Source organism: Chiloscyllium plagiosum, chromosome 1, assembly GCF_004010195.1.
Source record: "Chiloscyllium plagiosum isolate BGI_BamShark_2017 chromosome 1, ASM401019v2, whole genome shotgun sequence".
NCBI classification, from domain to species: domain Eukaryota; kingdom Metazoa; phylum Chordata; class Chondrichthyes; order Orectolobiformes; family Hemiscylliidae; genus Chiloscyllium; species Chiloscyllium plagiosum.
The window spans coordinates 34,495,675-34,512,435 of NC_057710.1; the positions used below are offsets into that span (position 1 = coordinate 34,495,675).

At 42.2% G+C, this 16,761-nt stretch overlaps 1 protein-coding gene across 2 annotated transcripts in view; it reads left to right on the forward strand.

Annotated features, from left to right (window-relative positions):
- Positions 1 to 16,761, forward strand: part of LOC122564774 (mitogen-activated protein kinase 4-like) — a 93,586-nt gene that overhangs the window by 39,136 nt on the left and 37,689 nt on the right. For both annotated transcript variants that reach the window (XM_043720029.1, XM_043720117.1), the window contains exon 2: positions 6,497 to 7,401. In XM_043720029.1, coding sequence (XP_043575964.1) covers positions 6,856 to 7,401 — 546 coding nt within the window. In that variant the 5' untranslated portion in view covers positions 6,497 to 6,855. The remainder of the gene's footprint in view (positions 1 to 6,496; positions 7,402 to 16,761) is intronic.

Consider the following 16,761-nt stretch of genomic DNA (forward strand, 5'->3'; position numbering starts at 1 on the left):
CAGTGCTTTTATATTCCAACTCTCTTGAGATAATTGACAACATTGCATTTGCTTTCTTAATCACGGACTCTACCTGCATGTTTACCTTTAGAGAATCCTCAACTAGCACTCCCAGATCCCTCTGTACTTTGGCTTTATGAATTTTCCCACCGTTTAGAAAGTAGTCCATGCTTATATTCTTTTTTCCAAAGTGCAATACCTTGCATTTACTCACATTGAATTCCATCAGCCATTCCTGGACGACTCTCCCAAACTGTCTAGATCCTTCTGCAGCCTCCCCACTTCCTCAGTACTACCTGCCTGTCCACCTAACTTTGTATCATCGGCAAACTTCGCTAGAATGCCCCCAATCCCTTCACCAGATCATTAATATATAACGTGAATAGCTGCGGCCCCAACACTGAACCCTGCGGGACACCGCTTGTCACCGGCTGCCATTCCGAAAAGAACCTTTTATCCCAACTCTCTGCCTTCAGTCAGACAGCCAATCCTCAATCCATACCAGTAGCTCACCTCAAACACCATGGGCCCTCACTTGCTCAGCAGCCTCCCGTATGGCACCTTATCAAAGGCCTTTTGGAAGTCTAGATAGACCACATCCACTGGGTTTCCCTGGTCTAACCCAGCCAATTACTGTCCCATCAGTCTACTCTCGATCATGAGTAAAGTGATGGAAGGTGTCATCGAAAGTGTTATCAAGCAGCACCTCCTCAATGTTGCCCAGTTTGGGTTCACCAGGGCCAATCAGCTCCTGACCTCATTGCAGCCTTGATTCAAACATGGACAACAGAAGTGGTGAGGTGAGAGTGACAGCCTTTTACATTAATGCTGCATTTGATCAAGTTTGGCATCAAGGAGCCATGGCAAAACTGGAATCAATGGGTATCGGGGCAAGCTCTCACTGGCTGGAGTCATAACAGGCACTGTGGAAGATGGTCATGATTGTTGGAGGTCAGACATCTCAGCTGCAGGACATCACTGCAAGAGTTCCTCAGGGGAATGGCCTAGGCCCAATCATCTTCAGTTGGTGCATTAATGACCTTCCCTCCATCATAAGGTCAGAAGTAGGAATGTTTGCTGATGATTGCACAAAGTTCAGCACCATTTATTATGCCCCAGATACTGAAGCAGTTCCCATTCAAATGAAACAAGATCTGGACAATATCCAGGTTTGGGCTGACAAGTGGAAATTAACATTCGTGCCACACAAGTGTCAGGCTCTGACCATCACCAATAATAGACAATCTAACCACCACTCCTTGACATTCAGTGGTGTTGCAAGTACTGAATCCCCCACAATCAACGTCCTGGGGGTTATCATTGACCAGAAACTCAACTGGACTCACTACATAAACACAGTGGCTGCAAGAGCAGGTCAGAGGCTGGGAAAACTGCAGCAAGTTTTCACCTCGTGACTCCCCAAGGCACAAGTCAGGAGTGTGATGGAATACTCCACACCTGCCTCCAACAACACTCAAGAAGCTTAACACCATCCAGGTCAAAACAGCTGGCTTGATTGGTTGTTGTAAAAACTCATCCTTGTCTCTCATGTCCTTCACTCATGTCCTTCATGTGTTGTAATTATCTGGTCTGTCCTATATGTGACTCCAGCCTCAGCTCACTAGTGTTGACTCTTCACTGCCCGATTGAGCAAGCTACTCAACTCAAGGGCAATTAGGGATGGGCAACAAATGTTGGCCTCACCAACAATATCCACATCCCACAAAGAATAAAACAGAATGTCAGATCTTGACTCAAAAAAGATCTCGTCATAGCAGTTAACCTCATTAACTCTGCAGAAGAAAGGGAAATGTCAGTTCAAGTATCACCTTTGCTCACTATCAATGTCACATTAGGATGAGCTAGATTCAAGATGCAACTGTGATGCTTCTTATCGTTAAAATTCAAACTGACACCAATAGCTGAATTTCCTTAGTCATTCCTGGCTGACCAGCTAGAAGGCTAGATTGTGGGAAAAGAGAGAAACACTGTGTCAGGAGAGCCTTCCAATGCTTTGCCTCACAGGGGTAGATATCTCCAGGTCGCTGCCTACTCCACAGAGTTGAGCTGACAATTATACTGGTCATGGCCTCAATTTGGGTGACTTTGAGGCCTTGTCAGCATTTTCAGCTCAACAGAGACAGTTTGTCTTATACAGATCAGTATCAGGGAGCTGTCAATGCAGCTAGAGGTTGCCTTTTCTAATGATCATAGTCTTGGCCAAGCCATATGCAGAGAAGTTATCTTCCTCGGTCCCAATGGATCTTCTGGCCTTGATCTTGTTTCTTTCTTCATTGCTTTGCAGCTCCTTGAGGGTTCCTAGTGGAAGGTCAGTGATCATTGTTAGAGATCAGACTTGCCACCCCAGAATATATTATGGAGAACTTAGACCCTAACTTCTGTTTATTTTAAAGGCAATGTGTTGCAGATATGATTCGATTGCTCCAACATGAAGCTTTAATTAAAACACATTTCATTCTTACAATGCAATTAAAATGCAACAAAACGAAGAATTGGTATAACTTTACTCTATTAACATACTTAACCACTACTCATCAACTGTTCCAACATAGACAGCATCCCATAAACTCACCCTTTGGCAAAAATGCAATGCAGTGAAACAATTGCTGTCTCTCCAGTCCAGGAGAAAGAAACAAGTGGCCTTTCTGATTTTTGAGAGGAAAGCTCTCTAAGTCTTCAATCTAGCGCGGAGAGAACTCGGGCTGTCCATTCCAACAGCTAACTAACAAAAAGAAACAACTGCGAGTAAAACCAGGGTTAGAACCTAGAACATAGAACATTACTGTGCAGTCCAGGCCCGTCGGCCCTCAATGTTGTGCTGACCTGTGGAACCAATCTGACGCCTAACTGTCCTACGCTATTCCATTTTCATCCATATGTTTATTCAATGACTGTTTAAATGCCCTTAAATTTGGCGAGTCTATTACTGTTGCAGGCAGTGCTTTCCACTCCCCTCCTACTCTCTGAGTAAATAAACTACCTCTGACATCTGTTTTATATCTTGCACCCTTCAATTTATAGCTAGGAAAAAGGTTCTTACTGTCCACCTTATCTAACCCTCTGATTATCTTATATGTCAAAATTAAGTCACCTCTCAACCTTCTTCTCTCTAACGAAAACAGCCTCAAGTCCCTCAGCCTTCCCTCATAAGACCTTCCCTCCATACCAGGCAACATCCTAGTAAATCTCCTCTGAACCCTTTCCAAAGCTTCCACATCCTTCCTGTAATGTGGTGACCAGAACTGTACGCAATACTCCAAGTGCAGCCGCACCAGAGTTTTGTACAGCTGCAGCATGACCTTGTGGCTCCGAAACTCAATCCCTATACTAATAAAAGCTAACACACCATAAGCCATATTAACAACCCTATCAGACTGGATGGCAACTTTCAGGGATCTATGTACATGGAGATCACTCTGCTTATCTACACGACCAAGAATCTTACCATTAGCCCAGTACTCTTTATTCCTGTTACTCCTTCCAAAGTGAATCATCACACATTTTTCCGCATTCAACTCCATTTGCTACCTGTCAGCCCAACTCTGCAGCTTATCTATATCCCTTTGTAGCCTGCAACATCCTTCAGCACTGTCCGCAACTCCATTGACCTTAGTGTCATCCAAAAATTTACTAACCCATCCTTCTAAATCCTCATCTAGGTCATTTATAAAAATGACAAACAGCAATGGCCCCAAAACAGATTCTTGCAGTGCACCACTAGTAACTGAACTCCCGGATGAACGTTTCCCATCAACCACCACCCTCTGTCTTTCAGCTAGCCAATTTCTGATTCGAAGTATGAGAAAGCAGCCCACGTGGTACCACATAGAATCCAGTATATCAAATATCTACTCCATCCATCATTGCACAGTAGTAGCAGATGCACACAGACATTCACCAAGGCTCCTTCGATAGCTTCTTCCAAACCCATGATCACTTCCATCCAGAAAGACGTGGACAGCAAATACATGGGAACATCACCATCTGCAAGTTCCCCTCCAAGCCACTTACCATTCTGACTTGGAAATAATATCGCCATCCCTTCAGTGTCACTGGATCAAAATCCTGGAATTCTCTCCCTAAAGGAATTGTGGGTCAACCCACAGCAGGGAGACTGCAGTGGTTCAAGAAGGCAGCTCACCCCCACCTTCTCAAGGGCAACTAGGGACGGGACTAAATGCTGGCCTGGCCAGTGACACCTACATCTCTATGAATGGCCAGCACCTGCAAGTTCCCCTCCAAGTGACACCTACATCTCCATGAATGAGGAAATTTCAATTCAGTGCCCCAAAAGGAGCATCCTTCCTGAGCAGCAGATGTCCTTTGAATCAAGAAGTGTGAAACATGTGAAGTTTCTTGTGACAATTCCTAACAGTTCAATGTCAGGTCTTGGGCCATCGCAGTGAGAGTATTCCTTGCTAAATAAGTTCAGGACAGAATCAGGAACAGGTCCTTGCAGCCAACTTTCACAACTGGGGTCTCAGAACAAATCCCTTGTGTATTTGTGGAGAGGTAGAAACAACATGCTCAAGGGCAATTAGGGATGGGCAAGAAGTGCCGGCCCAGCTAGTGACACCTACATTTAATGAACAAGAGAACAATAGGAGAGGAAACTAGAAAAAATAAATTATAACAGAGAACATTTGTGTTGATACTACCCTATAGAGAACATGTTGCAAAAAACAAAATGGAAGTAAGGTGGCAATATCATAACCTATTTCCAGAGCAATTACTGATTCAGCAGGAGGCTGAGGAATTTGAGTATACTTTTTGGGGTAGATCTTGACTTTATATTATAGTGTGAGTAAAAAGATGTTGGCAATCCAATTTATAACTGTCCTGAAATGTATTTCATTTTCATTTTAAGGTATCGCACAAAAACAAGCCCTAACCCTTTGAACTCATGAACAAACTAGAATTCCAATCTTCTCCTTTCCTGAAAGTGCTGATACATGCTGGGATTTAGTTCTGTGGGCAATGTCTGACTTTCTTTCATTTTTTTTTAATGGGATGCGAATGCCACTTTATGCTCACCTCTAATTTCCCTTGAGAATGTGCTGAAAGAGCCCCCTCTTAAACCGTAATCGGTTTATTATAGGTGCACCCATAATGTTGTTAGGGAGCTAATCCCCAGGCTTTTGACCCTATTGTAGCAAAAAAATGATACATTGCAAACTCAGAAAGTATGGCTTGAAGGGAAACTTGCAGTTGGTAGTTAGTGAATCACAGAAGTGTTATAGCGCAGAAGGAGCCATTTAGCCCATCATGTCTGCAACAGCTCTACCAATAAGCATCATAACTTTGTGTCATTCTCCTACTTTGTCCCCATACCCTTGCACATTGTTTCCATTTGAATAATCATTCAAGTGAATGCCTCAATTAAACCTACTTTCACCACACTTTGAAACAGTACATTCCAGACCCGAAACATTCATTGCATGAATTTAGTTTGTCTCACATCACCCTCACTTATTTAACAAATCACCTTAAATCTGTGACCTCTCATTCTCAATACATTTATGAGTAAGATCTGTTTTCCCTGTCTATTCTATCCTGCACCCTCATGAATAGGAACATTTCTGTCAGGTCTCCTCTCAACCTTCTTTCTAAAGAGAATACTCCCAACCACTTCAATTTGTCCTCATTCTGAGGTTTCTCATCCGTGGTATCAATCTTGTACTCTCTGCAATGCATTCACATCCTTCCATTAGTCTTATGCACAAACTGAACATTAGCTGAGGTCTAACAAGTGTCTATAAAAGTTATTCTTGTACCCTAAGCACCTATTAATAAAGCCCAGAATATTGTATGCTTTATTAACTGCTGTCTCTACCTGTTCTGCCACCTTCAATGATCTGTACATCTATACATCCAGGTTCCACTGCTCCTACACCCCTTTAGATTTATGCAGCTTATTTTGTATTGTATGTCCAAGTTCGTCCTACCAAAATGCATCATTTCACACTTCACTGCACTGAACTTCATCAGTGGATAGCAGTAAGCTGTGTTAACCTTTACAATTAGTCCAAAAATACAGAAGTGTATAGTGGTTCAAAAAGGCTGCTTGTGACTACCTCCTCAAACACAACTAGGAATGGGCAATAAATGCCGACATGGCCAGTGGTTCTCCTTTCCTGTGAACGAATCTTTTTTAACAGTTCTTTGTAAAGTGCCTGCATTGTCCCTCTTGTGATCAACTATCTCAACATTAACTTTGGACCCAATCTTGGGTCTTCCTGATTTGTACAATTCAATATGACAACAGGCAGTGTATTTGTCCACAGTCAATGACGAAACCTTCAATAAATGTTTATATGAGTCCTGTCACAATATCCTTGACTAGTTATCATTTCTTTAAGGAATTTATCTTATTGATTCTTTTATTTCTTGGTGTAGTTAGAGAATTGTGCACATAATCTTTATTGTCTGCCTTCTGGAGATTTCCTATATATGTAAATCTCATTCTTTCTTTCAGGAGAAGTCTTGGTGTGGAACAAGGCCAAACTGTTTACGTAATGTTGGCAGAAACAAATGGCAATAAAAATCTCAATGAACTGTGAAGAGCAGCAGTGGAACTACTGTTGAACAGGATGACTGCATTTCTGCCTGTGTCGCTACAGACCTTCGTGGAAATCCAAGCAGACACAGAACATCTGTGGTATGTGTCTATAAGGCATGCCAACTGAAGGATAGACCTCTTCAGCAAAACCCTGGGAGCTCTATCATTTCATATCATCAAGCTTTGAAAAAAAAAATTCAAGTACTACTCAAGGCTTCTGGATGAGTAGAAGAAAAATAGTAAGCAGTGCCCTGAGAGATTAATTGACTAGGGCAATGGCAGAAAAGTTTGACTGCATCACCCATGCCCATGGGTTTGATCTAGGTGCTCGTTACATCGAGTTGAAACCTTTGGGATATGGTGCCAACGGGTTGGTTTTTGCAGCAATTGACAGCCAAAGTTACCGTAAGGTTGCAGTGAAGAAGATCATTATTAGTGACTCCAGAAGTATCAAACACGCTCTACGAGAGATCAAAATCATCCGTCGATTGGATCATGATAACATCGTAAAGGTTTTTGAGGTCCTTGGCCCCAAAGGAAGTGAAATACCTCGTGATATCTGGAGGTTGAGTGTGGTCTACATAGTCCAAGAACACATGGACACGGACCTTGCTCGCCTTTTGGAGCAGGGCCCCCTCTCAGAGGAACACGCTAAGCTTTTTATGTATCAGCTACTTCGCGGACTCAAATACATTCACTCAGCTAATATACTACACAGAGATCTAAAGCCAGCCAATATCTTTATCAACACCGAAGATCTTGTGTTGAAAATTGGTGACTTTGGATTGGCAAGAATTGTGGACCCGCATTATTCACACAAAGTAAGTAAGCTACATTAAAGCTCATTGGCTTAACTTAGTGTTGAATTATCCAGCACTGTCAGCTGTTAAATTCAGTCACTGGGGTAGGAAACTACAATCCACCTGCAGATCGTATAAAAATAAATATTTGTGTCCAAATGTCTTGATTTTATACTCAGAAGGACTGGGCAGCAGTAAGAACCTGAAGATGTGCTGAATGCTGCTTTTACATTGATTGCTTATAACAAAATGAATGGGACTAGCACCTTGTGTAGCTTTAAATGCAAAAAAGCCTCCCTTAACTTAAGGCAAAAATGGAGATCTGCAAGCTGGCTTTGTTTACATTCAGAGACTCATTCAAATGAGGAAGCTAAAGTCAAGATTAGAGTGGTGCTGGAAATGCACAGCAGGTCAGGCAACATCTGAGGAGCAGGAAAATCGACGTTTCGGGCAGGAGCCCTTCATCAGGGAGCTAAAGAGCCAGCATTCCTTTATTGTAATGGCACAGTATGACATTGTTGATAAATGTGTTGCTGGAAAAACACAGCAGGTCAGGCAGCATCCAAGGAGCAGGAGAATCGATGTTTCGGGCATAAGCCCTTCTTCAGGATTCCTGCTCCTCGGATGCTGCCTGGCCTGCTGTGTTTTTCCAGCACCACATTTTTCAATTCTGGTCTCCAGCATCTGGTCTCCAGTATGACATTGGCCATAACTAAACACTCTAGTGATATACTGGGCCTGAATTTCTAGGTCTCCTGCTCCTCCACTAGATGTGCAGAGGAATAAGTACATGGCCATAACCAAAAGAGGATGTTGACCATGTCCCAAATCTCAGTCATGGGGTCAGTTTAATAATTAGCACGGGTTATCCAATATCTCAAAAGAAATGTCAAATAATTGTTGCAGTATCTTACTGCTCCTTACAAGAAATCTGTAGACCTTTAACTGACTTCAGATTTAGAAAAGTGTACTTCCTCCCTGTCGGACAACACTGTTATAATTGCTCCTTAAAACCACAGCATGGGACTCATGGCAGTTGGCAGTAAGGTCTCTGCTTAGAATTACAGCAAATATACTGGTTGTAATTCCTAGGATTGCTCAGTAACATTCACAGGCATATCCCAATGGATTGGGTAGGGGGAACAGGAAACTTGCCTATTGCTTCCCAATCCCACCCCCCTACTCCTCACTAATCAGAGTCTTCCAAGGTTCTTAAATAAGATGGTACGGTTGCTGTGCACTTTCCAGCTATCAATGCTTAATCTAACCTTCCTCCCCCAAGATATGCAAGTCTATTACTGCCATATTGCTTTGTGATCCCAACATTTCCCAAAAAGTCTGGTTTCTGCCCTGCCAACCCGACCTTGTAAATTATAAATTCTAAGTTATAAATTCAATCCTCTGTGATTGCAGTCATAGTATACTATCACTCATTGACCTGTTTTCCATGATCAATTGCTACATCCATCATCATTGTCTCTGCTTCAGCTTTTATGTATCCCTGTGGGGGTCCTCATACACACAATAATAATTACTTGGCCGACCCCGCAGTCAACTCTGTGTATTCCAAGACTGTTCATAACCATCACTGCCAGCCTCAGTTACACAACCACATCTGTATTATTAGTACACCTATCCAATTTCAATTAATCAGGTCATCTTTCAAATTGAATATTGGGAAACTGAAGCCATTTTATTCAGCTCCTGCATAAATAGATGACTGAAATTTCCATTCTGGCTATTGCACACAAACTGACTCTCCGGGCATGCAAATGTCAATGTTGTTTTTAACCCTGTGCTGAGCTCCACAATCCATATCCTATCTGTTAACAGCCCTTGCAGCCTACTTTCACTTCTGCCACAATACCCATCTTCATCCCTAATTCATCACTTGCTCTGAGAGAAACTTTCCTGCTTCTATTACCTCAAGCCTTGTAAAACATTCTCTTCACTGTCCACTGAGCTTCTCCTAGTACAAACTTCCACATGTCCGGAATAGTGGCTGCCACACTCTAACTCACAATAAATACTGCCCCTACTAACCTCCACTAGCTCCCTGTTTCCTTAACTGGTCAATTAAGTTGATGTGACTTTCCCTTTCCTTTTAGAATCGTAGAGCTATACAGCATGGAAACAGACCCTTCAGTCAAAATTATCCATGTTGACCAGGCATCCTAAATTAATCTAGTCCCATTTGCCAGTATTTGGCCCATATCTCTCTAAATGCTTCCTGTTCATATAGCCATTCAGATGCCTTTTAAATGTTGTAATTGTACTAACCTCTACTACTTCCTCTGGCAGCTCATTCCATACAATGCACCACCCACTGTGTGAAAAAGTTGCCGCTTAGGTCCCGTTTATATCTTTCCCCACTCACCTTAAACCTATGCCCTCTAGATTTGGACTGCCCCACCTTGTGGAAAAAATCTTGGCTATTCACCCCATCCAAGCCCCTCATGATTTTATAATGTTCTATAAGGTCACCCTTTAGCTTCCGACGCTCCAGGGAAAATAGCCCCAGCCTATTCAGCCTTTCTCTATATCTCAAACCATCCAAGTCTGGCAACCTTCTTGCAGATCTTTTCTGAATTTAAAGCATGAGCTGAATGTGTTAGGTGGTGATTGATACATCACCACTCCCCCTCCCCTCCCAATTACCAAGAAAGCCAGACTTATCAATCAGCTCTTTATGAGCTGTCCAGCAAAAGTGGGCAAGTTTCTCGACCTATCATCGACCTTGGCACTGGTGTCCCAGGTGGCTCGATGCTGTCAACCAATCAGAGGCCAGCAGCTTCTCCCCGTGTCTGCGTGGGTTTCCTCTGGGTGCTCCGGTTTCCTCCCACAGTCCAAAAATGTGCAGATTAGGTGAATTGGCCATATTAAATTGGCCGTAGTGTTAGGTGCAGGGGTAAATGTAGGGGAATGGGTCTGGGTGGGTGCGCTTCAGCAGGTTGGTGTGGACTTGTTGGGCTGAAGGTCCTGTTTCCACGCTGTAAGTAATCTAATCTAAAAAAAACCCATCTTCTTGTCACAGGGTAGCAGAAATTTGGAGAGAAGTGTCAGGGGTGGGGAAGAGTGCGGAGGGAATTGAAAGTAAGGGCAGAGGGTGGCTTTCAGAGGCCACTCCTTGCCCCTTACCTGTGCCTCTAATTGCCCCCTAATTACCCCCACCACCTTCAATCCACAGGTGCATGTGGTTTGACAAACTATCTACTTTTCCTGCCTGCTGGGAAGGCAGGTAATTGAGCCGATGGTGAGTGGAGGCTGTTAAGTGACCTTAATTGATGAGGTTACAGACAAAAAAAACTGCAGATACTGGATTCCAAGGTAGACCAACAGGAGGCTGGAAGAACACAGCAAGCCAGCAGCACCAGGCTTTGGAGAAGTCAATGTTTCGGATGTAACCCTTCTTCAGGACTGGGGGTGGGGGGTGTGCAGGGTGGTGAAATGGGGATAGGTGAAGACAGGTAGAGGGTATGACCTGGTTGGTCAAAGGGACGAACAAATCCAGTTGGTGGCTGGAAGGAAGGGTCAATTAGAGGAATTGAAAAGAAGGGGAGGAGCTGGGAAGGGAGTCAGGTGATGGGAAGGAAAGTTCTTTGAAATTGGAGAACTCAGTGTTGAGTCCTGATGGAGTGGTAGGTGAGGACAAAGGGTCCCTGTCTTTATTGTGTTTGGAGGGGTGTGGGGTTAGAGCAGTGGAACAGGGAATGGAGGTGGTGTGGTGGAGGGCTGTCTGGATGACAGAGGGGGAAAAAGCACGTTGTTAAAAATAGGTGGACATCTGGGATGCTTGGGGGTAGAATGTCTCCCCATGCGAGCAGATGAGGCTGAGGCGGAGGAATTGGGAGAATGGGATGGAGTTCTTGAAGATACTGGGTGGAAGGAGGTGTAGTCCAGCCTGGAGGACTCAACATTGAGTTTTCCAAATGCAAATGATCTCCCTTCCCTTCCTCCGACTCCCTTCCCAGCCCCTCCCCCCTCTCTTCCATTCCTCTGACTGACCCTTCCTTCTCGCCACGAACCGGATTCATTCCTCCCATCGACAAAACAGGTTGTGCCCTCTACCTGTCTCCATCTATCCCCACCTCACCACCCTGCCCCCCCTTTGATTGATCTGGTGGCAAGAATGGAGAAATCATCTCTATAGAACCAACTCATCTATTCATTTCTCCTTCTCACCATCTCCAGGGAGGATAATTTATGCCTAATGACCTTATCTATGTTTAGAAACCCCTCCGTAATCTTGCCTCAATCTTGCACTTGCATCTGCACACCCCAATGTATCCTGTACAGTTCTTCAACTGTTATTTCAGTGATTGAAGAGTTTTGACCCACCTATTAGCACTTCTTCCTTAAACTTCATTGTATCACCAATACCTATTTTGTATGTTAAAACTGAAGCAGAGTATTTTCTAACTACTTTCAACCACCCTTCTGAATACTCAAAGACCATAAGACATAGGAGCAGAAATTAGGCCATTCAGCCCATCAAGTCTGCTCTGCCATTCAATCATGGCTGATAAGTTTCTGTATTTTCAGACATAAGAAATCTTCTCTTGATTCAAGAATACATAGAGGAGGTCCAGGAGATTTTCAAATTTAAAATGGATTTCTTTGTTCACTGCTAAAGATCTGTTTAAGTTTGTTAAAAAGTGAAAATAATACCTTTTTAGAATTAACTATCAGACATAAAATATCACTTTAAAATGCTTTATCAGAACAAATCATTGTTTCTTCAAAAATGTTTACACTTTTAATCAAACCAATTATGTTGACCAAAAGTGTAATTTTCTAATGTCATTTTAAATTTGTGATTTTCCAATGCCTTCATTTCCTTCATATACATTTTGTGCTACAGTCACTGTAGGTCACACCACAATTGCCTGCTTTATTCACCCACTCTAACCTGCTCGGCTGAGCCTCACTCCAACCCCGGGCCAAGAGAGAATCTACCCTCAAAGGAAACCAGCTTCTTGCTACCAGAAGACCACAATATAGGCTTGTATAGAGGTTTATTTAATGTCAGTGGCAAATGCTGCCATCTTGCAAATGGCCACAAAATCCAGTGAACTCAGTGATGATAATGCCATTGAATATCAAGAGGGGTCATTGCCTGGCATTTGTGTGGCACGAATGTTACTTGTCAGCCCAAGCCTGGATATTGTGATTTGAAACTTCCTGAGAAACGTGATACAGGGGCTTTCCAAGTAATTCATTCTTCTTTCATCAGAATCTAAGAGAAAAAAAAGCCACATTTCAGATACTGAGTGATATGCTGTGCATTTTCAGTTTTTAAAAATTGCTTCCTTTTTCTCAGAAATGTGCCTAAAAACTCAGGATGGTGTTTGTATTTCCATCACCATTCAAGGTGATGCTAAAAATTGATTGATTCTAAACAGAGTTGCCTTAGAGATAATTTACTGTGAATTTGATGGTCACTTTATTCTGATTTTGGGGGAGTTTATTACGAGACAGAAAGGACACAGTCTGGGAGTTTTAACCTGATACATCACTGGAAACATTGTTAACTTCAATACCTGTGCAGTAACTTAGAAGAACCGCTTGCCTAACCTTTACAACACTTATTCAGCTTCTCTTTCACTGAATTCAGTGAGATGAATTTTGTACATTCTCTGAGCATAAAATCTGCTCTGTCACATCATCACTCACCTGTGATTTGTAAAAGTTACCCCCCTCCTCCACCACCACAGCTATCCATGTTCTATTACATTCATCTAATATGTTAAACTTTCAGAACTATCCTGCCTGACTTATTGGTTTCTGCTCATTCCACATTTCTTTATGTTCACATTATAGCTAGGAAAGTAATAATAATTACATCTTTGTATTCCTGCAAGCATCTTGCAAAACAGTAACAATAACTTCCATTCAAGGGGCAAAAAAATGAGTACCCTGTATTGCAATAAAATGAGACTGAACTTTTAAGAGTATTTGGTATGCCATAGCTCGTAATTTTTCATCAAGGCATTGAATATAATAAGAATTCACACTGTATCCTACAGTATACTTCATAAATCATTCAGTGCAGCACCTAGACAAGGATGTGAAACAGACTAGGACAGATTGAATCAACACAGTGCACCACATTACCTGCGAAAGTGCATTACATAGAAATGTCCACATTATTTATTCACTGAGTGGAATGAAACATGTTGTCTGAGAAGCTTCATGGGTTGCAAATATTTAAATGAGTTCTGCCTATTCACCAGTTAATAGTTATTCAGATAATAAACTACATTAAACAAATATCATAAAGAACTGATTTCAAATAGAGTTTTTAACTAATTAATTATCACAATCAACATTAGGTATCACTGTGACTTTTGATTTATAGAGGGAGCTATCAGCAATGCCGAATATGTTTCACATTTTGATTTTTTTGGGGAATGCTTCAGTATGGGGGCTGCTTTGTGAACCTACAGTGTAAGTTGGGAAAAGGAGATCTTAAGGTAAACAACAACGTTGGCTGTCATTTATGGGACTTATTTAGAATACAGGGAAGACCTTTCTCCCCATTGAAGTGTCTACATGTGTGATAGGAAACCGTATGGTGGGCTTTACTCAGCACCATCTCCAGTAGGTTATTCCTGCAATGCAATATCAGGAGCAAGGAGCAGATTTACATGGGTCACATTCGATATCTCACATGCTGGTGTTTAACTTGAAGCAATTTACAGGGGATCAGTGTGAAGTGTAGAGCTCTCAGTTTTGTTTATATTTTATTAGGTAAATGCTTGTTATTTGTTCAATTTTGGATTGTTTTTGTTAACAATCGTTTTACAACTTAAGGGCTGAATATTCATCTGTAAGCTGAAGGTGTAAGCTGTAGACAGTATGATAGAATTGTGACAAGAGTTCAAACCTTGAATTCTGATTTGGTATCCAACAGGGTATATTTATCTAATATGCATAGGTAATCCTCCCCTCATCAGAAAGACTGGGACTAATGACTTTACTTGCTTGGATATTCAACGTTTACAGCCCTGGAAGGAATAGAATAGAATAGTCATTTATTGTCACTTGTACTTTTTACCAAAAAAAAACAGTGAAAAGTGTTTATATTGCCATACTGCAGTGCTTATATGAATAACAGAAGGCATATATAAGAAAAAATAAAAGAAGTTAAGACAATCTCCATTTAGTTCAATTCCCGGCTCCTGGGTTCAGGAAAAGACAGTGCCATTGCAAGATTGCCACACCAGACTATTGGAATACCGGGCCAGAAGCCGTTGTTGAAACAGGCCTGTTCAGAATCAGAATATCCTTTCTGAGTCATCGAAATCTCAGGCTGCAAGCTTCCACAGAATCCTGAAGGTGCCCCAAGGACCCACCTCATTGCTGGTTCTGTGAAGGAAGACATCACAAAAGCCACTGTAAGGAATCTCGGTTCGCTGGATGGTGGGCTGGGGCGGAAGCCACTTCATCATCGAAGCTGCCTCCGATGGGGTCTCAGGCAAAACAGTATTCACATCAAAGTCCGTGAAATCTTTCATCAGTTCCTGAGTTTCATACTATTTTCCAAGTGAAGAGTGTGAAGATGCAAAACCAACAATCACATTTAAAAAAGGGCACACCAGACACATTGTCCCCTATCAGCATCCCAAAGGGACCATTCCCTCTACAACACTTTGGTCTGTTCCTCTGACACTGAAACCCCTCGTTATTCTCCTGTAGTATCTTCCTATGAGATCACTGAAGGATCCAACAGTTGCTCTTTCACTTGCTCCCTCTTCTTTGTCCAAGACCCCACATACACGATTCAGGTGAAGTAGGGTTTACTTGTGCTTCTTTCAATCAAGTCTATTGTATTCACTACTCACAGTGCGATCTCTTCTACATTGATATAACCAAATGCTTTACGAAATATCCCTGCTCTATCCACAAGAATTATCCCGACCTTCCAGTTTTTTGCCATTTCAATAAACCATCTTGCTTTCATGTTAACATTTCTGTTCCAGGTCTGCTGTTTGAAACCCAATGCAAGTTGGACGAATGGCACTTTATTTTCAGCTTAGGCACTTTCCTGCATTCGTACTCAGCATTGTGTTCAATAACTTCAGACCTTGACATGTATCATTCATTTTGATTAGCTAATACTGCACCACTCGCCCTCCCCCCATCCTGTGTCTTGTTTACATGTGATTGTTCTCAGCAGAGCTGACCTCTTTTCTGCTATTAACGTGAACACATACTCTTCATCTGAATCTCTCCTCTACTACCAATAACACGCCTTTTGATCTGGGGCACTGTTTCCATTTGTTCTATTTGGTCCTCCTCCTCCTCCTCTTTTGTCAACAGCATAAAAACCCTACTTTTCCATCTCCTTTCAGCTCTGATAAACTCACATTGGATTCGAGATGTTAACACTGTTTCTGCCTGCACAGTTCTTCTGTGTTCCTCTTACACTTTATGTTTTTAATTCAGATCTCCAGCATTTCTAGTACTTTGACTTTATTTTTAAAAGGGTGTATTATTCTCAATTTAAACATTCAATAGATAATTTCATGCCCATCTGACGATGATTGGTGAATAAACCTGGCCTGGCATACACACGTGACTCCATACCCACGGCGATGCCAGTCCACTCTTAACTGCCCTCTGGGCGGTTAGGGATGGGTGACAAACACTGGCTGGGGCATCCCATGAACGAATAAACTAAAACTCGGTGAGAAAAGACATCTGGATGGGAACATGAATAGGAAGGGGTCAGAGGGATATGGGCCAAGTGCTGGCAAATAGAACTAGATTAGTTTAGGATATCTGGTCAGTACGGACAAGTTGGGCTGAAGGGTCTGTTTCTCAGCAGTGCATCTCTGTGACTGTATAACTTGTTGATGGAACCATTATCTTCTTGAAGTATTCCATTTTAACCAGATGGAGGTTTTCTTTTAATCAGCTGAGGCACTTTTCATGCACAGTAAAGGCCCTCACGAATATGTTCAAATCAGATACTTTACAGCACAGAGATAATCAAAGATTTCACAGGCTGTACAGGCCAAGGAATTGATTCTCTATCGCCTTGAAATATAAATATTCTCCAACATGCTCACAGAGTCACTGATGTCTATAGCACAAAAAAAGACCCTTAGGCCCATCTAATCTGCACTGGTCAAAAACAAGCACCAACTATTCTTATCTATTTCCCTCTTACAGGCAATGACAGCTTTCTAGGATAATGTGATGTTTATAGGACAGGGTCTGAGACTCTTGACATTTCTTCCTGTCACTTTGTGATGTGGCAGGTGCTGCATTAATCAGAATAAGGTCCAACATAAAGTATTATGTCGAGGTATTCCACAGCCCCTCCTGTTGGAATGCTCCATATCCCATGTACGGAGTACTGTGCTAAGCCATTAT